At 44.9% G+C, this 25,766-nt stretch overlaps 1 protein-coding gene across 2 annotated transcripts in view; it reads right to left on the reverse strand.

Annotated features, from left to right (window-relative positions):
- Positions 1-1,338: 1,338 nt before the first annotated feature.
- The window catches only part of CUNH10orf143 (chromosome unknown C10orf143 homolog), a 58,940-nt gene continuing 34,512 nt past the window's right edge, over positions 1,339-25,766 (reverse strand). Inside the window, exons 2-5 of one of the 2 annotated variants that reach the window (XM_029245533.1) lie at positions 15,164-15,337; positions 15,003-15,065; positions 2,841-3,850; positions 1,339-2,421 (exon numbers count right to left, since the gene is read on the reverse strand). In XM_029245533.1, coding sequence (XP_029101366.1) covers positions 3,707-3,850; positions 15,003-15,065; positions 15,164-15,337 — 381 coding nt within the window. In that variant the 3' untranslated portion in view covers positions 1,339-2,421; positions 2,841-3,706. Of the gene's footprint in view, positions 2,422-2,840; positions 3,851-11,185; positions 13,975-15,002; positions 15,066-15,163; positions 15,338-25,766 lie in introns of those variants that run through there. The other variant, XM_029245534.1, reaches the window with a different exon arrangement.

The following is a 25,766-nucleotide window of genomic DNA, read 5'->3' on the forward strand; positions in this document are numbered from 1 at the left end:
GGTCCCTGTGCGGGGTCTCCGGGCAGCGGGCCTGCTTCCTGCCTGTCACATCCCCTTACATCCCGGCAGAGACAGACAGGCTCCCTGCAAACTTGCCTACGGACTTTAAAGCCAGCCCTTCCCCACCAAAGGGCACAGCTAGTGTCAGAGCCATCAAAACAATGGCCTGCTTGTCCCCAGGTGGGGTACCGTGCCACCTTTTAAAACGACGTTTTCCTACAATGATGTGGGAGCATGTTCACTACAAAACACTCAGAAGTAAAAAAGAAGTCCACATCCGGAGGGTGGCCCGCCAGCAGGCCAAGGGTGGCAATGCGGGGTGAGGGGTTTTGTTTTCCTTTCTCTATTTTATTCTACATGAACAAGTATTATTTTTATAATCATAAAAAAGCCAATTAAGAAAGTTTTACCAAAACGTCGTCTCCCTCATCCTTTGCAGGCTGCAGGGCCCAAAAGGAGGCGGGTTGGGCGGGACAGAAGGGACAATTCCGGAGCCGGGGCGAAGTCAAAGGCCAGGTGGGCGAGGTGGGCTGCAGGACGTGCTGCCAGGCTCTGCAGCGCCAGAGGTCTCTGCTGGGCAAGAGGGCCTGCTGGCGGGCTCCGCGGGCACAGGGGTGGTTCTGGAAGCCTAGACCCAGCACACTCTACCGCGGGCCTGTTCTACAGGGACAGAGAATGCTGAGGCCACACCTCCCAGGGGCCCCCATAAGCTCTTCCACGCTGCGTTTTCTCTTTACCATTTAAGAACTGTAGGAATTTAGGATAAAACTGCCGATTCCCGCACGCTGGCCGGCTTCACTTCACCCCTCTTGTCACGTTCACACTGTGAGGACTCCTCATACGGGGCTTTTCCAGAGAAGGTCGCCTGCTCTGGCCTCAGAGGGGCCGTGTGGCAGGGCAGGGGACGGACCCTGAGCAGTGGCCAGGCCTCGGTCTCACTCCTGGGTCTCACACTAATGACAGCCTGTGGGTCACCAGACCCTTTCACAGAGGGACGGCAGCCGAGACGCTGGAGGCAGCGAGGGGAGGTGAGCCCTGACTGCACGTCCACCCAACTCTACCCAAGGGCGTCCGTCCTGCGCCAGGTAGGGTGCTGCACAGGGGCTCTTCCCCCCCCCAGGAAAGCTTTCAGTCCACGGCTGGGGCGACCGCTGTGCTGCTTCAATTACCAAAACACCTAGCTGTGAATATGTGGTCACCTCCTTGCCCCATGAATTTGGGGGAAAAGGAAGAGCTTATACACAAAACAAAATGTTGTCATCTAAGAATTTTCACGTTTTCCATAAAAATTAAGATGTGTATCTCATTTGGAAAAGACAGAAGCAAATTAAAGCTCTTTAAAGATGTATTTTTAAGGCCACAAATCTCAATACTTTCTCTCGGCCCTGACTGGCGTTTCCTCATCAAGTCACAGCTCTGCGAGCTTGCTCGGGGTTAAGATGCTGCGGACAGAAAAGTCAGCTTTCTGTCCTGAACCTGGCAGTGCGTCCAGTGACTGTGGGTAATCCATATCACAGACGGTCGCACTAAGCTCCTTTCTGCCCCGTGTCTTCTTCTGCCCCGTCTTTCCAGCATGAGGTGCCTCCGTGACTACACACGATGGTTTACGGGTCGGGCTCTTCGGGACGCGGATGCTGCAGCCCGTCACTGGCAGAGGACACGGCCACACAGCTAACACAGGGCAACACGGCGAGCACGGGGCTGCGTCCGCCCGGGCAAAGGACCCGAGAGCAAGCCTACGACCCAGTGGTTTCACCGGGACCCGTCTCTAGGTGACAAGGGCATCTCAGGGTGCCTGCAGACCCAAGGGAACAATGCCAGTCTCCACAGTCAGGCCATACACTGAAAACCCAAGAGAAGGTGAGAAATTCCCATTTTAACATAAAGGTGGTCCTGTGCCTGATAAGTTTAGTTGGGGAATCACACAGAACAGACTGGATACTAACATTTACTGAAATTCAGTTTAAGATTATAGAGCATTTTCAATATAAAAATAAGACTTTTAATTAAAAAAGAGTACATAAGCAGCTCTGGATACATCCACAAAACAATAGAAAAGTATAAAGTGGGGCTACATCTGGATATGGCTCCATAAGCTACAGGGCTCTCAAACCTCACGGGAAGTTTGATACTGAATTTTTTAAACTTTTAAATAAAGCAATTGATCTTCTTCTCAAGCAAGATGCATTTGAAAGGAGGCTTCATGAGGAGTAACATTTGGAGGCTCTTCTGGCTCTGGAGCGGAGGAGGATGGTGGGATTTCCTGACGGGAGGGTACCAGGCGCTATTTGAACAGGTGGGCACACACATCCGCCCAGGAGAGGTTTACATTCGCTGGCACATGAGGGTTCGAAACCACAACTGGAATCTTCCTTTTTCAGCTTGCATCTTCTACCAACTCTCCATATGGTTAAAATGTCCCTACAATGATAAAACAGCATGTCGTGGGAATTAATTTACCTTGGCTTTACATTCACCAACACAAAGCACTGCATTTAAAACGGCTGAGCTAACACTTATTTCTGTGGTAAGTACATATTTATAGAATATATATAAAATACTATAAGATATTTAAAGCCCTTCCTACAGTGCCTGGTACATAGAATGTTCTCAATAAATGTTACTTCTCTTCTCTCCCACAGTTCTATGAGAGGGAAAAAAAATAAAAATCATTTATAAATTCATAAATAGTTTTTAAAAATGATGTCTAAACATGGAATATGATTCAGCACAAAAGCACTGCAGCAGGGGCCAGGGTCTGGAAGTAACCCAGCGTCGGGAGGATCCGCACCCGGTCCCCCGCCCTCCCCGCCCCTGGAGCAGACCTCCTGTCTCCTCACCTTCGCCCGCAGAAGTCACTAGGAGCACCAGACGGCTGGGGGCAGACCCGTGGCCAGACACTGTGCCACCATGAAATGAGAGGTCTTGTCCAGCATCCAAAAACCTTTATCACACTTGCCACTGTCCCGGCAAAGAGCAGTGTGGCTCCGTGGCCCCTGGGCAGAGGCTGGCAGGGCACCCCTGCACTCCAAGGCTGCGCCGTTGTGGCAGAAGGCTTGCTGCGCTGGCTGAGGCCAGGAAGGGAGTGGTGGGCCAGGCGGTGGGGGGACACAGCAGTCCGGTCCACGATGGCATCCTGTTTCCTGGAAGGCGGGTGCTGCCCTGAGCCACGGGGACCCAACAAGAGAGACTGAGGACTTGCGGTCCGCAAGGGAAGCAGCACCCAAGCTCGTGAACACCCGTTTCACACGGATGGCTCACTGGGGTGATTGGAACGGGATGCTGTGGCTGATGAACCTGACGAGGGGTGGGGAAGGCTTCACACACGTGGACCATGGAGGCACAGCAGAACCTTACAAGATGGGAGATGGCACCCCAGGCAGTGAGAACGGCAGGTCAGAGTGTTCCAGAACCAGAGCAGCTGCCTGTGTGACCGAAGCCAGGGTTCATGGTGCACAGAGACAGGGATGGGAGATTTGCCTGGAAGGTCAGGGGAGGTCAGGCTGGGCCAGGCTGCAAAAGGTCCTGAAGACCACGATGAATACAGAGGCTGGATTTGTTCAATGGACCTGTGTTTTCCAAAACAGTCTCAGAAGCACATGTATAACAGGCGTCCCTTGACAAAAGGATGTTCTAGAAATACTAGGCTGAGCAAAATCAAACCTATCTCTTCACTTGATTCTCGGGACCAACAGTCTAATGTACATCACACCTCCAAAGGTGGGGAAAGGACGCAGCATTTCCCAAACTTCTCTGGCCGGAAACTCTTGTCAGGAGCCCCTGAGCAGCAGGGCCCCCGGTGGGGAGGTGGGGAAGAGGCCAGACAGAGCGTGGAGGCTCTGTGGAGAGGCTGCGGGAGAGGTAGAGGAGGGGACAGGTCAGCAGGCAAGGCTGCAGAGAAGACGGGCCTCTCGGGAGAGACACTGGGACTCGGGGGAGGGGCAGGGAGAAGACGAGCGACGCTTTTTAATTAATTTCATCATCATCGTCGTCAACACCACCACGTGGGTCAAAAAATTTTTTTTGTTGAAAAGGTCTTCAGTGAGATGTCTCATTCCTGCCCCCATCCCCACCCTCCTGCTTGGATGGGGTGTATATGAAGCCACGCTGAAGGCAGAACAAATAGGACTTAGGACAATCGGACGCGTGAGACATAGCAACAAGAGGACTGAGATCTAGAATCTCCCACACAAAGGAACCACTCATTTAAACCTTCCACCCAATCTCTGTTCCCTGACCCGACTTCAAGTTCCCACATCACCATGTTCTTCTCCCCACAGTCCAGTTTGTCAGTGTCCCTCTCAAAGCCCCCCCTCAAAGCTCAGACCCCCAGGGGCACCCACAGAGGACCTGTCCTGTCCCTGATACAGACGTGAGGCCTGACGTCCTCAGACTCCGAAACACCTGGTGGCAGGGACCAGCCACTGGAGGCATGTCTGATGGGGGATGTCCGGGCACTGAGCCCCTGATTTGGGTTCATGCTTTAGAGGGACCCCTCTGGCCGTACCTCTCCATGGATGTTCCCACCCAAAGGCCCTGTCCCCTTCTAGAGCCTATCCCCTGACTAGGCCAGTCTCTCCTGCAGGTGCATTCTCCTGAGATCACAGCACATCACTAGTGTGATTGCTGCAAGCCTGAAAGATGCCCACGGGCCAGATGCTTGCTGGAGAGGGGTGTGGAGATGTGGGAGCAGGAACGTGGATGGGGTGGACGTGTCCACGTGCACGTGCTCAAGGCCCCTTGTCATGCAGGACAGGGCCTGAGCTGAGGAGGGGGGTGGGCCAGGGGCCAGCTTTCTCTCGTTCCACCATGTCCCGGCGTGGCACTCTGAGAAATTCAAGAATTCTATATTTGAACCTGGCCTTCCACCTTGTTAGCAAGGATTATTTGTCTGTATAAGTCTGAAGTAGTGTTGGAGAACAGGGCACAAACCAAGGAAAAGACGACTTGATTCCTGCGGTCGCGTTTTACCTCTGTTCCAGATTGTCCCGTAGCTCCCGGGTGCTGGAACGTGTCCTAGCCTAATCTGCTAGGGCCCTTCTAGGAGGCGGGCATGGCCGATGCGAACAAAGATTAGTACTGACCGGTGCCCAACGACAGCGTCTAGTGAGCAGTTCAAACAACAATGAGCACACAATGTTTATAATCAGTCTCCTACTGAATATCTTTAAGGGGATCAAGTTCGGGAAGCAATCCATTTAGACCAAGGAAAGGATAAGTGGGTAGCACTGAAGTCAGGGGAGGTAGCATGAGATGACACCCCATAACCTTCTCCACTCCTCTGAGGCTGAGTCAGGTGCTCACGCTGGGAAGGAAGACACAGGCCTGAACCCAGGCCCAGGCTTCTGCAGGGCGCAGCTCCACCAGCCACAGCAGTGCGACAGGCAGCGCTCTCACCCCAGATGTACAAGGATCAAGAGCTTTGCAGAGGAGCTGTTGTTGAGCTTGCGAGACAAACAGGCAACTTTAAAAGTAGGGTATAGGGGCCCGCGCGCCACAACTCCTGAGCCTGTGCTCTAGAGACCGCGAGCCACAACTCCTGAGCCCACGCCCTAGAGACCACGAGCCACAACTCCTGAGCGTGTGCCCCAGAGCCCACGAGCCACAACTCCTGAGCCTGCGCTCTAGAGCCCGCGAGCCACAACTACTGAGCCTGCGCCCTAGAGACCATGAGCCACAACTCCTGAGCCTGCACCCCAGAGCCCACGAGCCACAACTCCTGAGCCTGCGCTCTAGAGACTGCGAGCCACAACTCCTGAGCCCGTGCCCTGGAGCCCACGCACCACAACTCCTGCGCCCATGCCCTAGAGCCAGCACGCCACAACTACTGAGCCCACGCTCTAGAGACCACAAGCCACAACTACTGAGCCTGCGCTCTAGAGCCCGCGAGCCACAACTACTGGGGCCGCGTGCCACAACTACTGAGCCTGCACTCTAGAGCCCGCGAGCCACAACTACTGAGCCCACAAGCCACAACTACTGAGCCCACGTGCCACAACTACTGAGCCCGCATGCCACAACTACTGAAGCCCACGCACCTGGAGCCTGTACTCCGCAACAAGAGAAGCCACCACAATGAGAAGCCCACACACCTCAACAAAGAGTAGCCCCCACCCACCACAACTAGAGAAACCCTGCGCACAGCAACAAAGACCAAACGCAGCCAAAAATAAAGAAATAGGGTGTAAGGATGAATGTATATATTCTAGGAAAAGTCTTGAGTTTAAGACCAAAAAAAATTGTAGGCACAGCTTTCCTGGACTTCAAAAGCAGGCATTAAGGACAGACTCTCCAAAATACATATAGGCTGTTCTCTTACATAAGTTTGCTTTATCTCAAATTCATTGACATGGGCTCAGGAAGGGACATCCTGGCACCTTGGAGGGGATGCTGACGTCTTAAGAGGCTGCCCTGGAAGGAGCCTCAGGAGCTTAAAGAGCCCACTTACCCAGTGCTGCTGCTGCTTTTCAAAAAGATTTTTGTTGCTGTTTTCTTTTTACCTTTTGACCCCCTTCACCAATTTCTCCCCCTCCCCGCACTTCTGGCAACCACCAATCTGTTCTCTGTATCTATGAGCTTGTTTGTTTTTTTTTTTAAGATTCCACATATAAGAGAGATCATACAATATTTGTCTTTTTCTGTTTGACTTACTTCACTTAGCATAATGCCCCAAAGTCCACCCATGTTGTTGTAAATGGCAGGATTTCCTTCTTTTTATGGGTGAATAATATTCCATTGTATGTACAGCACAATTTCTTTAACCACTCATCCATCCTATTTTTGCATGTTTTTCTTATATTCAACAATCTTGTTGAATATTAGTTCTAGTAGTTGATCTGTAGATTTTCTTGGATTTTCTATGTAGATAATAATATCATGAGGAAATAACAATTTAGCTTTCTTCCTTCCCAATTCTTGTTGCCATTGTTTCTTTTTCCTTGTTTAATTGTCTGAGTTAGAAACCCTGGTAAGCAGAAGTAGTGACAGCAAACAAACTTGTGTTTTTCTCTTCATCAGCAGAAACGCCCACTAAGTGTGAGGATCCTTAAACCTTACCAGGATAAACCCTTCTATTTCTGGTTTTATCATGAGTGTGATTTGGAGTAACTGAACACTGTTTCTGTCTCTATTAAGATGATCATTTTTTTATTTTTCCTCCTCCTTTGACCAAACAATGTAGTCATTTTTCTAATGCAAGTCATCCGTGTGTTCTTCAGGTAGGATTTCTTTAAACCTATAAAGCCATCTGGGATGGTAGCTTTTGAGAGCATTCCCAAATTATTCCATTGTGATTGGTCTACATTCTCTCTTCCAGAGTCAGTTTTGGCAAGTGAATTACTATGGGGGGAAGTGAATTCCCACTGCACTGGTCATTCTAGCTCTGAGCCTAGCACAGCCACGTGTTCACACAGGACAGTCCCCTTAGCATTTCAGAGCGTTATTCCAAGGTCTTTGGTGTCTGTTACTAATGGGGGGTCTGTTGTCACTCAAATCACTGTTTCCTCATGGATACCAGTCCTTTCTCTCTAGCAGCTCTCCAGAATTCTGTCTTTAATGTTCTTCAGTTTCACCATGATGGAAGTGCACATACATCACATCCAAGACTCACCAGGACTTCTCAGAAACACAAAAAAGTATAGACAGCAATATAACAACCCCCATGATCCATCACATAGCTTAAGAGATAAAATATTACAGATATAACTGAAATACGCACTGTATCTGAGCCCTCACTCCCTAGGTAGGAATAACCTTCTCATGCTGAACTCAGTCTACCATTCTCAGGAATGTTTTTATTCTTTTAGTTAATATGTATCGACGTTTTACTTGTTGAAAATTATATCTAAATGGTGTCATTTTCTTCTGTAATTTCCTTTTCTGAGTTCATCCATTCTCACTGCAGTGTGTATTTCACTGAATAAATATAGCCAATTCATCTATCCATTCTCCTATTGATGGATGTCTATGTGGTTTCTGGCTTTCTGCTAAGCAAACAATGCTACAATTATTTTGTACGCATTTCCCTGGGCACCTCTGAGTATGCACCTAGTACTGAAACTTCCAGGCCACAGGGACACCCACCATCACCTTTACTAGACATCTGCTCTCCAAGTCACTGTGCCAGGTTATACTGGCTCCAATAAAGTGGACAGACCCTTCAGGTCCACATCCTCACCCACACTTACATCAGCAGACATTTTTATTTTTGCCACTTTGGTGCTTTAATTGCATGCCCTTAATTATTAGAGAGGTTGAATCTCTACTTAATATTTATTGGCTGACTGGGTTTCCTCTTCTCTGAACTGCCAATTCATATACTTCACCCATTTATCTGCTATTCTCTGTTTTGTGTGTTGCAAATGTGTTCCCTGCTTTATGGTATCTTCTTAAACAGTGAAGGAGGAATTTTGATATGCAACATCTTATGTGCGTAGTCAAATATGTTAGTCCTTTCCCTTTGGGTTTATTAGTTTTTATAAATCTTCCCAACGTCATAAATATATTCTCCTATACTTTCTTCTGAAAGTTTTAAAGGTTTCTTTGTTTTTTGGGTTTTTTTTCCCCACATTTAGGTTCTTTACCTTTCCCCCACTTCCCAGAATTGATTTTTGTGTGGGGTAGAGATCTAATTTTATTTTTCCTCATATGTGGATAGTCAATTGTCCTAGCACAATTTATAGAGTAACTGGTCATTCCCAGCTGACTTGTAACACATTGTCTGTAATATATCCAGCTGCCATATATGCATTGGAGCTACATTGTTTGGTTAACTGAAGCTCTCAGTTTTATTCACTTGTCTATCTGTCTACCCCTAGGCCAATAACACTGTCTTAATTACTACAGCTTTGTAATATATCTTGACACCTGATTGGTGATCTCCCTCACCTTGTTCTTCTTCAAAACTACTTGGCTACAAATGCCTTTCTTCAATTTTGGGAAATTCTCAGCCATTATTCTTTTCAAATCAGATCTTTTCATTATCTTTTTCTCTCCCATATTCTAAATTCCTTCCTTCTGGATTTCCTAATGAACCTTCTCATTCTTTCCTCTGACTGCTAATCACACTTTTTATCTCTTTATCTCTCTTGCTGTATTTTGGATGATTTCCCCAGATAACTTTCCTAGTTCACTAATTCTGTCTTCAACTGTGTCTAACCTGAGAATTTTTTTTCACTTCAATGACTGTATCATTCATTTTTAGAAGTTCTTTCTTTTTTTTTTTTAACCTCCCAATTCCTTTTTCATACCATCCTTTTCTGCATCATGGCTCTATTTCTTTTTAAGTCATTTTTTAAATTCTTAAAATATTTACCTTTATAGTGAACTTCAGGTTCTTCTATTAATTCAGACTCTTACAGGTTTGTATTCTCCTGTTTGTTAAGAGTTCCTGATGCCACTCCCCTACTCCACCCCCCAGCCCCACCACGGTAGATTTGTTTACATAGCTTATATCACTCTACTGTGACCTCACGCACAGTGCCAGCTGTTTCACCTCTGAATCCTGTATGCTCTGGATGGTGGAAGCATCCCTCCAGGCGGATTCTGACTTTGCCACTAACCGAGGCTTTAAGGACTTTAATAGTCCATGTCTATTTTTATGTTCATGCTTTAGCTTTTGATTTTTGTAGCACTGAGACAGAATGAACTTGGAGCCCACACCCATGTACGGCTGGTACTTTAACTTCTAATCCTCTTTTATGGTATAGGCAGATCTTCAAGGCAGAGAACTTTAGGGAAGGGTCCAAATTCTAGCTCCCACACCTCCACTGGCCAAAGTCTCATCTATCTCTGGGCCCATTCTAGGACCAAACCCAACAAAGGCCAAGACCTAACAACAGCCACAAAGGAATATGTTTGTATCCACTGCTCTGCTTCTCTCTTCACTTATTATATAATTAACTATGTATCTAAGGTTTTTATCTGTAGCAGTAAGGGATACATTTGCATTAGCTTAGTCTAACTTGCTTGTAGGAAATCTAAATTGCATTTTTCTTAAAACACTATCTTTTCTGTAAAAATCCATTTCACCGTCTCCTCATAGTATAACATTTTATTCCTAGAGAAAGAAGGTTTAGTTTTGTTCTTCTAGTCACCTGAAGGCTATCTGTTCCTTCAGAGCCTGGAAGTGATCTCAACAACACAGTTAAAAATTTTTAAACTCTTTTTCTGGCATCCATATTCAGAGAAAGCATTTACTATCAGAAGTTATATCCAAAGATTCTGGCAGCAGGTCTAGTCCGTTTTGGGATTCACGTCTGGCTACGCTGACACAGCCAAACTCCTCTCTTGGCCGGCTTGTTCTTCCACCGTTTGAATAATTCAGCCCTACGTCTCAGCCAGGAAGCTCTCACTGTGTCTGGGAACGACATCCACGAAGACCCACCACCTCACACTGTGCTCCTCAGAGGGGTTAGAGCAGGTCGTCACCGTGCACAGTCCGGGAGTGCTGCTGCCACACGGGCTATGAACACAGGACCAGCCAGGAGAGCGGGAAGAGGAGAGGGCTGCGGTGTCGGTCCTGGGGCCGCCACCTCCCCATCAGCCATGGTGCACGGTGGGCCAGTCACTTAACCCCTGTGGACCTCATTTTCCTTATCTGTAAGGTGACAGGGTTAGACCGGTGACCTCTGCGGTCCCTGACAGACCTCAGGGAAAATGCACAGAGCGCAAATTTGATTCCTACAGAATGATCAATGAAATTCCCGTTGATCCCTTCTCTCAGGGCGTAAGAGTAAAGGACTCACGAGGAGTAACTGTTGCTGAAACAGGATACAAAGAGCAGCCCACTGCTCTTCACCTACAGCACAGTGTTGCCTTCTCATCCTTGGCCCTTGCTCCTGCCTGACACCCAGGCCCAGGAGAAAGAGAGAATCCTGTTTACACCAGCTTCCGGGTCCATTCCGTTTCAGTGCAGTATTTACAGATGCTACAGATGTAGGAAGCAGTGGCTAATAAGACAGATAGGTAAATAAAATAAGGCAAATATTTTAAAGGTCACCCATTTGGAGATAAGAAGTAGTACAAGGAAAAAAATGTATCCATTCAGAATCAGAATAATCATCCCTGGGCTCCTCCCGCCATCCCTACAGGGAAAACGGAGCCCAGACAACAGCTGGGACGTGCCGCCCGCCCCCGCCCGCCCCCCCCCCCCCCCCCCTGTCTACTCTCACGTCCTGCCTCTCTTCTTCCCCTCCCCCAACACCACTGTCCGGCAAAGGATTTCCACGTCAAAAAGTGAGTAACATCGAAGCTTATTAAGGCTGCTCCCTTAGTATTTGCCCTCAACACTAACGAACAGGCTGTTATCCAAAATCAATCTGTCGGGGATTGGGAGCGGGGGGTGGTCCACAATACCCAAAACATCATGTTTTGCATGTTGGCTTTTACGTGGCAATTCACTACCAGCTTGGGTTAAAAACCCAATAACCCGAGATAAATGGAAGCAAAGGAATACCAGTGATGTGCAATACAAAAGGCCTATCTTTTTCAACTTAACGCCCAGGTTCTCCACTCTGTAGGCACTCCTAAATGCTGAGCCTGCTGGGCAACCAAGACCCACAGGCCTACATTTAAAACTGCAAGGCTTTTGTTTTCAGGAGGATTTGTCCACTCCTTAGATGATTAGCCCAGGTGGGGTCCAGTCAGAAAAGGGAAATCAATCTAGGTATTTCATACACAGGGATTCAACTTCACAAGTGATGGAGGAGAAGAGAAGCCACACAGGGGAAGGGAGGCAAATATTCCCCCAGTAGAAGCCCCACCTTCCTGCAGGCTGGGAGGACAAAGGGAGGAGATGGTGTGACTGCAGAGCCCTGGAGCTGGCTCCACCCAGCAGGAGCTGGGACCGGAGGGAGGGGCTGAGAGGCTGCCTTGGGCGGGGTAGGGGGAGGGAGCCATGCCCTGGGAGATGCAGGGGAGACGAGCGTGGTGAATGGAGCTGAGAGAAAACAGACAAGTGACCGTCACGCGGACCCAATAAAGTCTGAAGGTGGCCCCTTCCCTGAGGAGCTGTAGAGCATCAGTGGCCAGGTACCATTCAGAAAACGGGGTGCTGTCCCCCCAGCGAACATCTTAACTCTGTTCTTCCTGTAGTTTCCTGCCTGATAATGCCCACCCGCTTTCACTCATCTTCGTTTCGTTATCATGGAGACCTCTCACAGCCTCACTAGGTTTCATTTAATGGGCAGAATCTCCAAGAAGAGCGTGATTTCCATGGCACACTTGGCTGCCATGGACCCCTGTGCCAGGCGGGCTGAGCTGACCGAGGAAGGAAGATGGCTGCAAGGCGCAGCCCGGCCTTGGGACCACTCGTAGAAGGAAAGGAGCCTGCTAGAGACGGCGACCGTCACCCTGCTCCTGGCCTTGCAGCCTGGACGGTGCACAGCAGTGAGGGCAGCCCGCCCCGGGGTCGGGGGTGGACACCCCAAGTGACATAACACCATGTCCCACCACCACAATTGGGGATGGCTTCACCCCAGTTGTCCGTAACATGAGCAGGGTGACTCAGGGTGAAGAGGAGTTGTTTCTAAATAATAACTTGTACTAGGAGTTGAACCTGAACAGTGATCACCCTAAGAAACTGTCAGCAACGACTGAAACAGTCATCCCTGCGACAGTGAGCTGGAACAGACCAAACAGGAGACTCGTGTGCCCCCCTGGAAAGTGAGTTTGAGAAGGTCTACAGAAAAAGTCCTTGCATAGTGAGCAACGAACTCATGGTTGACAATAAGGCAAAGCTTCGTGGGAGAAAGACAACAGGAACTCAGGCAGCGGGCTTAGACAGCCACGTGAGAATTCAGAGCAGAAGCCATCGATCAGCTGATACCCTGCTGAGGTCAGAAATACCCAGAGAACTGGGATGCAAAGGAGGTTTTCAGGGATAAGCAGCAAACAAGCTGAGAAACACAGGTCTACGTTTCCCGTCAGGGATTCCACACAAACTCCCCAACGTAACCTCTGCTTCTCTTTGAGCCAAGGTTGCCATCCCAGGTCAGCTATGGGAACTGTGGGCCAGGACAGGGCGGGCTTGTGTGTGAAGTGGGGGGCACACTTGTGAATGGAGCTGTGTGTTTAATAAAGTCTTCTGAAATTTGGAATTGCTGCCCATCAGTGATTTACCGTTAAGCACTTCTCCCTGGGATCTTGCACTTCTAAAACTACTATTTGCTTTTTATTTAACACTGAGCCTTTTGATGTTCTAGAATACAAAAATAGTGTCTTATTATTTTAAAAGCTTAAGAGAGAAACTAGCCATATTATTAGAAAAAGAAGATATATGCAGCTATAGTCTGTTCAAATATCAAGAGGTGTGACTTTTCAAATTCACATTTCAATCTTTATTTACATAAGACTTTTACAAGTAGTGGGTGTAAATATTAAATCACCCAAGCCTGGGTGAAATTTTATTGAGAATAACTACAAATAAAGGGAAACTGATTTTTTAAAGTCACTTTCTGAAATTTAGATGAAAAGAATATCGAGCATTAACCAAAAAATGATATATTTACATATCAATATAGGTTTTCTGTGCGCAGATTCATCTCCTAGGAAACATACAGAGGCAAGCCTGGGGAGTTACAAAGGAAGGAAAACCCTAACCAAATAGGTACTGTTGTTCAGACAGAGCATTAGCTTAAGTGACCCAATCAGCTGCCTGGGCCAAATTCTTTTTTCTTTAAGCCCTTCGTGCAAGACGACCTCTCAGAGCATGAAGAGCCCGCATGACGTTCCAACTGTTTGCCCAGCAGATGGGGGACTTGAAAGATACATTCCATGGAAATGGGATAAGAACAAGGAAGGTCCTGGTTAGTCACCAGCATTCATGCAACCTACCCATAATGGGGTCGTACTGTTTACTCGAAATCCAGGGCATGTTTGGCAGTTACAGTGAATCAACCGAAATACAGTAAGTTCAAGTTGCTGGATCTTTGATTTCACCATTGTTCAGGATTACGCCACAAAACGCAATACAACCTGCGGAAAGTTCCCGGAAGGTAGAGGACAAAAAGTAGAGAAGCACATTGGGGCAGGTCTGCCACCAACCTCTGTCTTCATATTTGTCTGATGACGTCACAGAGTCAGAGGTTCGCGTGGGCGATAACTGACACAGTTCTAGGCCTCAGTTTAAAACAGTCATTGCCTCTCACTATAAAACAAGTTGCCTGCAATGCAGCACATGAAGACTATAGTTTACTGACTCAGTCTTTTGCTTATCAAAAACAGCAATGTGTTTCTCTAAAGATCCTTAGGGGGCAATCCTGAAAATACTCACACAGACACACACACACACAGACACTCCTGCTTTCTATGTGGAAATTAAACACAATTCTATCTTACTGCAATATGAAGACTGCAAATTTAAAATTAAAAAAAACAAAAACAAAAAACAAAAACCAAGAATTACAGCGGTTTCAAACCTATTAACTTGTTTTTAGAACAAGTTCAGAATTAGTAACAAGGGTATCATGATGCTAACGCACACTTTACGATTTTCTGCCCAGCACAGGAGACTGAGAATCTGACTCTGGTCACGTTAAGACCTCCCTTTACTTTGAATTAATGGTGTGAATACTGTGTTTCTCCTTCTGAAATCTGTGGTTTGTGTGAAGTTTATGCAAACATGAAAGAAAAGCTTAAAGAGGGAAAAGAGAAAAAACAACGTTGATTCCTATTTGGATAAGTAAATGAGGTTAGGACTCTTCTCTAAGATGTACTCAAATAACCTCTATTTTAACCATATCCAGAGACCTGTTCCCTTCCCTGAACCCTGTGTTTTAGAAAGAATTTAAAATGTATATTCAATTTCTATTTCCAGTCTGAAGCTGGAAACAAATTAGTTTGCAGCCGGGTAGAATGCTAAGAAAAGCTTATCTGCGCCTTTTTATTCACATCCCTCATTCCTTAGAAACGTAACTGCTGTTTTTATGAACTTTGTTTTATGGATCTAATATTTAAGGCCAAGTCTATCTTTTATGTCACAGCAAGAAGGTTAATGTACTTACAGACTCCCCCGCAATACATCTTGGGCAAGGCTGGGCCCAGCTCTTTCCACCGTCCTGAGGAACCTATTTAACAAATCACAGCGGCAGGTGAATCAGAACGGTGGTTATTTACACTTTTCATTAGACATTTAGAGGCTGGTTTGGTGGGAGCAGAAACCTACCCCCACGCTTGGTCGCCCCTGGCCACCGTCTGGCCTCGGTGCAGGGAGGTGGCCTCTGGGCTGGGCATCTGGTGACTCGGGCTCCTTGCTGCCCCAGGATGCGGGCACGCGCACCTTCACCTGGGGGCAGCCCCACTCCTGCGCCGCTGCTTCTAATCTCCTGCATGCCCGTTTCTGCAACAAACAAAATCTCACTTGAGATGGCCTCGTAAAGCACACAACACTCTAATTGAATTTGCTTTCTGAGAACCTCAGCTGCAAAGACAGACCCCTGTGGAGCTGGGAAAGTTTATAGGACATTTGAGGAGATGACTTTAAACTTTATCTTTCGGGAATAGACACCATCAATTACACTTAACCTCATTATTTCTAGCATTGTCTGATATTTACTTAGCTTTACGGATTTAAAACAGTCATTTTAAACAATTTTGGCTGCAACTCTTGTAATAAACTATTGTGACTGGTTTATTAATATTGAAAATGTACAAAACCTATAAATTTTGTTCAAGAAACTGGTTATATGCTTCAATACATTTTGCCTGGTATCAAGGCAAATACTTTCTTAATACAATATGAATAATTCACATGTGGATAATTCTTTGTCTTACTGACACTGAAGAGTAAACTAATTTTATTTATTTCAAAAGTTGCACACACAGCCCATAACTGATAACCTTTGGGAAAGTCAGCATTTGGCTTTTGCTTCTCCATGAACTAAAGATGAATTACAAAAGCAACCCTCCAATGCTAAAGGAAAACGGTTCACTCTCTAAGTGCGAAGACTGTGTACTTTGCGGGGTAACGATGTTTTCAGTGACACAGAGCTGAGGGTCAGGAGGTCCACCCCTTGCCAGCGCCAGCATTCCATCCTGGGTCCCTGGGCCAGAGGGCGGCCCCGCTGGTGGACAGCTCCCACCTGAGTCAGAAAGCACCCTAGCACACGGGCGGCCTGCACACCCTCTTCAGTCACTGGCAAACCATCGTCATGACTGGTGCCAAATCTGTTCATTATCTGTCCTATTATTTATTTATGGTTTTCTAAATTGACTTTTTTTTACTTAATGGATTTATCTAATATATTGATAGAAACCTCCTATCATGGGTTTAGAGTGCCAGGGTTACTCTTCCCTAACAAGCCTTAAAACAGATACCTGAGGATGAAAATGGAAAACGTTGACGACATCTGAGCCCCTTAAACCATTGAGAATAATGTCCTGGGGTAAATAAAGTGTGGAATCCATGCGGCTGAGACAAGGGCAGAGGCAGTCACCCCTCTCCCTACAGTTCTTCCTGAACACCAGGAAATACAGAAAGGCCACAGTCACTTCTGCACTGAACCACACCCTGGGCACAACCTGAAATCAGAGAGCACTGACATCTGAGAATATGGCCAGTGAGAAAGAAAAGCCACCAAACCCCAGTGCGGGGTCCCCTCTACTCCAGCCCACACCCCCAGCGTGGCTCCATGCTGAGCAAGGGCAGAAGCTGTGAGCTGGACGGAGCGGGGACGCCAGTGAGGGTGTGAGTGATCTGCCCCCGGAAAGCCCACCCAGACACGGCAGCTCGGGGGGAGCCTGAGCCCTGGAGCACAGACTCGGGGCAGGGCCTCCAAAGTCCACACCGTGGAAACAGACGCCATTTAAAGAGGCTCTCCTCCAAACTCACAGGTCCTGAGAGGGAAACAGGCAAATGAGTTGCAGGAGTGCCCCTTGGGTGCTGGGTGGTGAGAAGGAGAAAGAGGGGAAGTTAGGGTCCTGCAAGCCACGAGGACCATAATACCAGGAGCCTCACACCCTCCCCTGTCCATCACCAAAACAGACAGACAGACAGACACCTGCTATACCTGGACTCAGCCAAATTAACAGAAGAGCTGCCATTAGACCAGCAATCTTTACAAAACACGCATTAACATAAAAATCCCTCCTGAAAAACAACCAGGAATCAAAAGAAGATTGTAATTCAAACAGTCTAAAAACATACTTAAACGCTCAAACAAACATTTGAAGATAGGAAAAACCACCTTGAATTAGAAATGTAAAAACAGAAAGGGACAAAAGCAGGGAGAAACCAAGAGAGACTTGAATGAGTTCAGGAAAGTAATGGAAGGAAAAAGCACAATTATCTCAGAAATGAGGAATAAATTATAAAATGCAATAAGGAGAATAAATTCAAGTGACAATAAAGGGCACTAAAGAAGGACAGGAGCACAACCAAGAGAAGGAAAAGAACATAAAGGAAAAAAAAAGGGTAGGAAAGGAAGCAGTGGAAATGGAAGACAAAGAAGGAATAGTGTTCATAAATCAGAGTTCCGAAAAGAGGAAAACAAAATAATGGAGCAAAGCTAATGTTTAAAACTGTAACTAAGAAAACTTCCCCAAAACAAAAAAAATGACTGAATCTTAAAATGAAAAGGCTCACAGGGCACCTGGGAAAATTAACCCAGAATGATCAACGCTGAGATATATCCTAATAAAACTAGGAGATTTCAAAGATAAAGATAAAATCCTCAAGTCCCCTGGGCATGCAGATCAATGAAAGTGCAAAGGAACTGGACTGGCATCAGGTTTTTCAAAACCAACATACAAGTAAGATGACAATGGAGAAACATTCTTTTCAATCTCAAGGAAAGAAAATATGAAATAAGAATTTTAAATCCAGCAAGCTGTCCTTCAAATATCAAGATTACAGAAAAAGAGTTGCAACATACAAGACTTTAGAGAATACTACACCCATCAGCCCTTCCTGAGGATTCTACGTGAAGGTAAGCTTTATCTCACCAAGCGATGACTGGGAAAATTCCAGCATAAGGATTTTTTGTAAGCATTTGAAAGTATTTAGATGTACATCTAAGACTAAATTTAAAATAAAGGTGGGATTAGGTCGAAAGACTAATGTGCAAATATTAAATACTCTGACAAAGCAGAAATAATTCAACTAAAATATGAGAGACGAAGGGGGAGGGAAAGAGGAAAAATTCTGACTGTGGGGGCTTCCCTGGTGGCTCAGTGGTTCGGGAGTCCGCCTGCCGATGCAGGGGACACGGGTTTGTGCCCCGGTCTGGGAAGATCCCACATGCCGCAGAGCAGCTGGGCCCGTGAGCCATGGCCGCTGAGCCTGCGCGTCCGGAGCCTGTGCTCCGCAACGAGAGAGGCCACAACAGTGAGAGGCCCACATACCACAAAAAAAAAAAAGAAAAAAAAACGCTACGACAAATTCTGACTGTGTATAGGCCAATACTGTATGAGTGACAGGAGCATATTAAACAATACTGGGAAAAAATTGATAAATCAGACAGTAAAGAGTTAAATGATAAAACCGATTACTAAGGACATTAAAATAGGTTTAAATACAAAACTAATCACTAGAAAATACAAATCCTCCTAAATCCAAAAGAAAAAATCTGAATAAAAAAGCAAAGAATACAGATTGCATAAAGAAATACCAAATATAAGAAAATATACATAATTATGGAATATTATGATAGAGTTGCACACAAATAAATCAGTCACGTCAAATGTTAATGAGCTTAACTCACCTATTTTTAAAGAAAGGTTTTAAATTTGGTTCACAAAACAAGACCCAATTATATGCTGTATACAAGAGGCACACCTAAAATAAAATGATTTTGAAAGGCTAAAAATAAAAAGAATGGACAAACATATACCGGCAAATGAAAACAGAAAGAAGGAATAGACCAAGTAGATTTCAAGCCACAAAGCATTAAATACAACAGAGGACATATTTAATGCTAAAAGCCATAGTTCACAGTGAAGACTTAATGCTCATGAACATCTATGCACCAAACAATATAACCACCACCTTTACGAAGCAAAGACAATACAGAGATACAAGGAGACAAAATCATGCTAATCACAGGAGACTTAATACACCATCCTCAGTACAAGGCAGAGCAAGGGTTCCAAAAAGTAAGAAGAAGACAGAAGATCTAAATGGCGTTCTCAATCAAGGTAGATCTTACGGCTATGTACTGAACTTCATACCCTGATAACACAGAATCACATTCTTCTCAAGAAGCTACAAGGAAAACACTACCTATCAGAATCTATGCAATGGATTTAAAGCAGTTATCAGAGAAAACTTCATTATACTAACATGTTACCAATAAAAATGAAAGAATAAAATTAATAAATTAATAAAATCTCAGCTCATAAAAACTAGGAAAAGAACAACACAGTAACCCAAAAGAAAACACAAGGAAGGAAATAATGGAGGGAAAAGCTGATTAATGAAGTAGAGGGTTTTTTACCATCGAAAAATAGTAGATGTAAATCCTGGGGAGTTAGAGGTGGGGAAAGAGGAATTAACAAAACAGACAATCCACTGGCTAACTTAACCAAGAAAAAAAGGGGAAAAAGCACAAATAGAGAAAATAAGAAATGACACAGGGAAATAAAATGAAACACAAGAAATTTTAAAACTCGTAAGAGACTATTTTGTAGATTTCTATACAAATGAATTTGAAAATGTAGACAAAATGGATAACTTCCTAAGAAAATTCAGATGACAAAACCTGACCCCATCAGAGATAGGAAACTTAAACAGATGACTGCCATAGAGAAAAAACCAGAAAGGGTTATGAGCAAGTACCCCACAAGAAGCACCAGGACCAGCCAGTTCCACAGGGGAATTCCACTAAACTTTCAAAGATCAGATCATTCCAGTGCACTACACAGAAATTATTCCAGAGCACCGACAAGGAAGGAAACTTTCCAACTCCTTTTATGAAGCATGTATAACTCTGATAAATCAGATAAACAGAACAAAGAAAGAAAACTGCAGACCAGTATCACTTATGAATTTCAATGCAAAAATATTACATAAAATATGAACAAATAGAATGAAATATCACATTAAGCAATCACACATCATGACCAAGTAGGATATTTTTCTAGAAACGCAAGTTGGGTTCAGTATTAGGAAATCCATTAATATCATTCACTGTATTAATAAAGCTAAGGAAAAAATAGTATTATCTCCATGGATGCTGAAAAATCCTTTGACAAAATTAAAACCCGTTTATAAAAACTAAAGAAAATAGGAATTGACTGTTATATTCTTAACATGAAAAAATATACATAGCTTAATCCTAAAGCCAGTATCTTATTTATTGGAAAAAGACTAGCAGCATTTCCACTAAGATCAGGAACAAAAGCAAGAATGCCCAGTCTCCACTTCGGTTCACCATTGTCCTAGAGGTATTATGTTACCCAATAGAGTTACAGAATGGCCATCATCAAAAAGTCTACAAATAACAAATGCTGGAGGGGGTGTAGAGAAAAGGAAACCCTTGTACCCTGTTGGTGGGAATGTAAATTGGTACAGCCGCTATGGAAAACATTATGGAGGTACCTTAAAAAAATAAAAAGAGAACTACCATATGACCCAGCAATTCCACTCATGGGTATATATGTGGAAAAAATGAAAACTCAAATTCAAAAAGATACACACACCTCAATGTCCACAGCACCACATTTACGATAGCCAAGACACGGAAAGCAACCTAAGTGCCCGTCAACAGACGACTGACGTAAGAAGATGTGGTGTATATGCACGATGGAATATTACTCAGCCATTAAAAATATCGAAATATTGCCATTTGTAGGAGCACGGATGGACCTAGAGAATATTATGCTTAGTAAAGTAAGTCAGACAGAGAAAGACAGATACTGTATGACCTCACTTATATGTGGAATCTAAAAAAATATTACAAATGAATCTATATACAAAACAGAAACAGACCCACCAGATACAGAAAACAAATTACCAAAGGTGGGGGGGAAGTAGGAGTACCGGATTAACAGAGACACACTACTGTGCTTACAATAGATAAGCACCAAGGATCTACTGTATAGTACAAGATATTATACCCAATACCTTGTAATAGCCTACAAAAGAATACAATCTGAAAAAAAAAGTTCACAAGTACACCTGAAACTAACACAATACTGTAAATCAACCATACCTCAATGAGGAAAAGGAGGGGTAGTACTGGTGATAAACAGACAAACAGACCAATGGGACAGAAGTTCAGAAAGAAACCTGAATGTGTATGAAAATCTGGCATCTCGAGCCAGTGGGATAAAGATGGACTCTTTAATACATGGTGCTGGGACAACCGGGCAGCCATTTGGAAAAAGATAAAATACAATCTGTATCTCATACCACATACAAAAGTAAACCTCAAATGGATTAGGGAGCTAAATGTAAAAAAGAAAAGAAACTATAATTCCCAGAAGACAATGTGAATAGATGCTTCTTGAACCTTGGTGTAGGGAAACACCTTCTAACTATGACTCAAAATCCAGAGCAACAAAACAAAAATGGATAAATTTGACTATTTAAAAACAAAGATGTCTGCAGGGCAAAACAAAACCAAGCCCTAAACAAAGTGAAGCGACAACTACAAGGTGGAGGGAAGTATCTGCAGCATATACGCCACAAGAGAAGAGCTAATAACCCTAACACATGAAACTCTTATAAAAACTGAGGGACAAAGAACCAGAAACCCAAGAGAAAAATAGGAGAACAAGACATGAACAGACAAAGTTATAAAAATGGCCTCCAAACACAGGAAAAGCTCAAACTCACTTATATTTACAGAAGTGAAAATTAAGACAATATCAAGATACCACTGTCATCTATCAGGCTGGCAAAATTTTTAAAGTGTGATGCAGCCTCTGTTGGTGAGGCTGTAGGAAACAGGCACATTGCTGATGGGAGTGCAAACTCTGCAGGGAAATTTGGCGGTATGTAACAAAGCTCATCCACACTTTTCAACCCAGAAACTACACCTCTAGGAATCTACCCTCCAGGCACAGCAACAACCGTGTGAAAAGTAAAAACTGCACAGGGTTATTCATGGCAGCACTGGTTAAAGCGCAAGGTATTGGAAACAACCTAGATGGAGAGTGGTTGGACAAACATGGTACTGTCCAGGCAGTGGAGTCCCATGCAGCGGTAAAAAGGAGGAGGGTCCCTGGCTTGCAGTGATTTCCATGATATACCGTGAAGTAAAAAGACAAACTGCAAAAGAATATCTATAATCTGCTATACTGCATGTAAGAAAGAAGGGGATATAAGACATTACACACCTCTCTGCTCATCTGTGCAAGAGAAATACTGGGAGGATATATCAGAAGCTGAAGAGAGTGGGTGGGAAGGGGCCGGCCAGAAGGGGGCTGGCACCAGGGATGAGGCGGGAGCCCCGCCCTGCTGAGCTTGTTCTTGGGTAGCTCTGAGTCTTAGAACCATAGTAACATTTCATGTGCCCAAACAATAAGTTTGAAATTTAAATCAAAAAGCATGTCAGGGAGAGAGGACCCAAATGGAACACAAACAATAACAAACGAACAGAACTGTATTACAAAAGAGTAACATAATCACTGAAGGACAGAACCATCCTGAGTAAGCCTGGAAAATACTATTCTGACTAGAAGCTTAAACGGCTAATGACAGAGCCCATTAGAAATTATGGAAATGAAAAGCAGTTACGGAAAAACTCAGTAGATCACTAAACAGTGAGTCACTGATGAAAAATCACTAATCAACTATGAGACAGAACCAAAAAAATTACCTGGACCGCAGCGCCGAGTCAGAGACACAAAAAACTATGAAAACCAGTAAAGGAGAATGAAGGTAGACTGAGAAGATCCAACACTCATACATCCTCCAGATTTGGAGTGTTAAAATAAATAAATGATAGTGAGGCAATATTTGAACTAAAGACAGAATTTTTCAGAACCAAGGCATGAAATGAATTAGATTTGAAAATCCAACCAAACACCACACAGGATTGACAGAAAAAGAACCCATATCCAGACATATCACAATGTAACTGCAGAACATCAAGGATAAAGAGAAAAGAGAAGAGGCCACCTCTTTAAAAGTACCTCTTTTAAAGTAAAGAGGCTGTATGCAATTACTGATTCTAGTTAGTAAATCTGTTCCTCGCAGGGTTACCAGTTTTGAAGCTTTATTGGCATACTAGGATTGAATAAATAGGTAAATATATTGTCAATAATGAGAGCCAGCTTTCTATTAATGAAGAAAAATTACAAATAAAGAAAGGGAGAAGGCTACAATGAACCCAGGGGTGCTGGATTAGCAATGGAATTATTAGTATGAATGCACAGTTTTTAATACATATCCAGATAGAGATACAGAAATATACATAGATGTGTGTATATATATGTAAATACAAATATATATACATTTACCCACATATATAAAATATGTATTTTATAATGTACACATTATAAATATGTATATAATATATACATTTCCTAGCTATGTCTGCTGAGAACAATGGCACCCTACCAGCAAGACTACACCTAAGCCCCTAGATACTGGTTTCTAAATATCATTCTCCCATTAAAGGAATCTGGGCTCCATGGAAAGTGGCTGATTCAGGGATGGAGCAAGGAAAATATAAGCTGAGCCTTAAACATTTTCTGGCACCCAAAATAAGAAAGAGTTGTGCTTGTTTTTAAAGGACAAGGGCACATCAAAAAAAAAAAAAATAGCACCAACCTGAAAGAGTTCCTAACGGCCAAAGCTGAAACAGCTCAAGCAATAAAATAAGTAACAATAGCAGTGGATTGTAATCCACAGAATAAATACCTGTGAGGCTAACCAAAACAAAAATAATTGAATAATTGGGGGAGAAAGAATAGCTCTTCCCTGCAGATGAATTCTAATTAATAAGTATAAAATGAATGAGAGAAAGACAAAACCATCATTAAGTATATACCACAGTGAAAAATATTTCAGGCAAGATTTACTAATAGATGCTAAATCAGCAGGCAAAGGTTTAAGGAGAAGTAGGATATGGCACAGTCTCAAAGTATCTCCCCCAAGGTATGTATTAATTATGAAGAGAAAACCAGTAACTTTACAGGGGATGAAACCACCTTCATCCAGAGATAGAATGAAGGTTAATATCACCAGTAATGAGACATCCTGACATCATGGACCCCTGATGGGATGCGCTAAGAAAGTGTAACATCACCTCTGTGATATTCGTGCCCGAAAATGCACGGCCTCAACCTCATGACAGAAAATGCTGAACAACCAAAATTGAGTGACGTTCTTCTGCAAAATAACTGACCACTGCTCCTTAAAAGTGCCAAGGTCGGGACTTCCCTGGTGGCACAGTGGTTAACAATCCGCCTGCCAATGCAGGGGACATGGGTTCAAGCCCTGGTCCGGGAAGACCCCACATGCTGTGGTGCAACTAAGCCCATGCACCACAACTACTGAGGCTGAGCTCTAGAGCCCACAAGCCACAACTACTGAGCCCGCGTGCCACAACTACTGAGTCCGCGTGCCACAACTACTGAAGCCCATGCACCTAGAGCCCGTGTCCCACAACAAGAGAAGCCACTGCAATGAGAAGCCCGTGCACCACAAGGAAGAGTAGCCCCACTCGCCGCAACTAGAGAAAGCCCGCGCACAGCAACGAAGACCCAACACAGCCAAAAATAAATAAATTTACTAAAAAAAAAAAAAAGTGCCAAGGTCAGGAAAGACTGAGGAAGCCTCATAGACTGGAAAAGTCTAAGCAAACACCAGGACTAAGTGCAATGTGGGGTCCTGGATTAGATCCAGGAACAGACAAAGGATGTTAGTGGGAAAACAGGTGAAACTGGAAAAAGGTCTGTAGTTTGGTTAATCGTCCTGCACCAATGTGAACTTCATGGTTTGCTAACTGCACTACGATTACGTACGCTGTTTAGGTGAAGGGTGTTCATGAATTCTCTATATTTGGGTTTTTGTTTTTTTCCCCCAACCTTTCTGTAAGTCTAAAACGATCCGGAAATAAAATTTTAAAAATGAAGGTGGGGGGACCTTGAAGATGGCGGAAGAGTAAGACGCGGAGATCGCCTTCCTCCCCACGGATACACCAGAAATATATCTACACGTGGAACAACTCCTACAGAACACCTACTGAAGGCTGGCAGAAGACCTCAGACCTCCCAAAAGGCAAGAAACTCCCCACGTACCTGGGTAGGGCAAAAGAAAAAAAGAAAAAACAGACACAAAAGAATAAGGACTGCACCTGCACCAGTGGGAGGGAGCTGTGAAGGAGGAAAAGTTTCCACACACTAGGAAGCCCCTCCGCGGGCGGAGGCGGAGTGGGGAGCTTCGGGACCGCGGAGTAGTGCACAGCGACGGGTGCGGAGGGCAAAGCGGGGAGATTCCCGCATAGAGGATCGGTGCCGACCGGCACTCACCAGCCTGAGGGGCTTGTCTGCTCACCCGCCGGGGCGGGCGGGGCTGCGAGCTGAGGCTCGGGTTTCGGTTTTGGACGGAGCGCAGGGAGAGGACTGGGGTTGGCGGCTTGAACATAGCCTGAAGGGGTTAGTGCACCACGACTAGCCGGGAGGGAGTTCGGGGAAAAGCCTGCACCTGCCGAAGAGGCAAGAGACTTTTTCTTCCCTCTTTGTTTCCTGGTGCGCGAGGAGAGGGGTTTAAGAGCGCTGCCTAAAGGAACTCCAGAGACGGGCGCGAGCCGCGGCTAAAAGCGCGAACCCCAGAGACGGGCGCGAGCCGCGGCTAAAAGCGCGAACCCCAGAGACGGGCG

Source organism: Monodon monoceros, unplaced genomic scaffold (genome assembly GCF_005190385.1).
Source record: "Monodon monoceros isolate NGI ecotype Baffin Bay Population unplaced genomic scaffold, NGI_Narwhal_1 Super_Scaffold_4, whole genome shotgun sequence".
Taxonomy (NCBI): Eukaryota; Metazoa; Chordata; class Mammalia; order Artiodactyla; family Monodontidae; genus Monodon; species Monodon monoceros.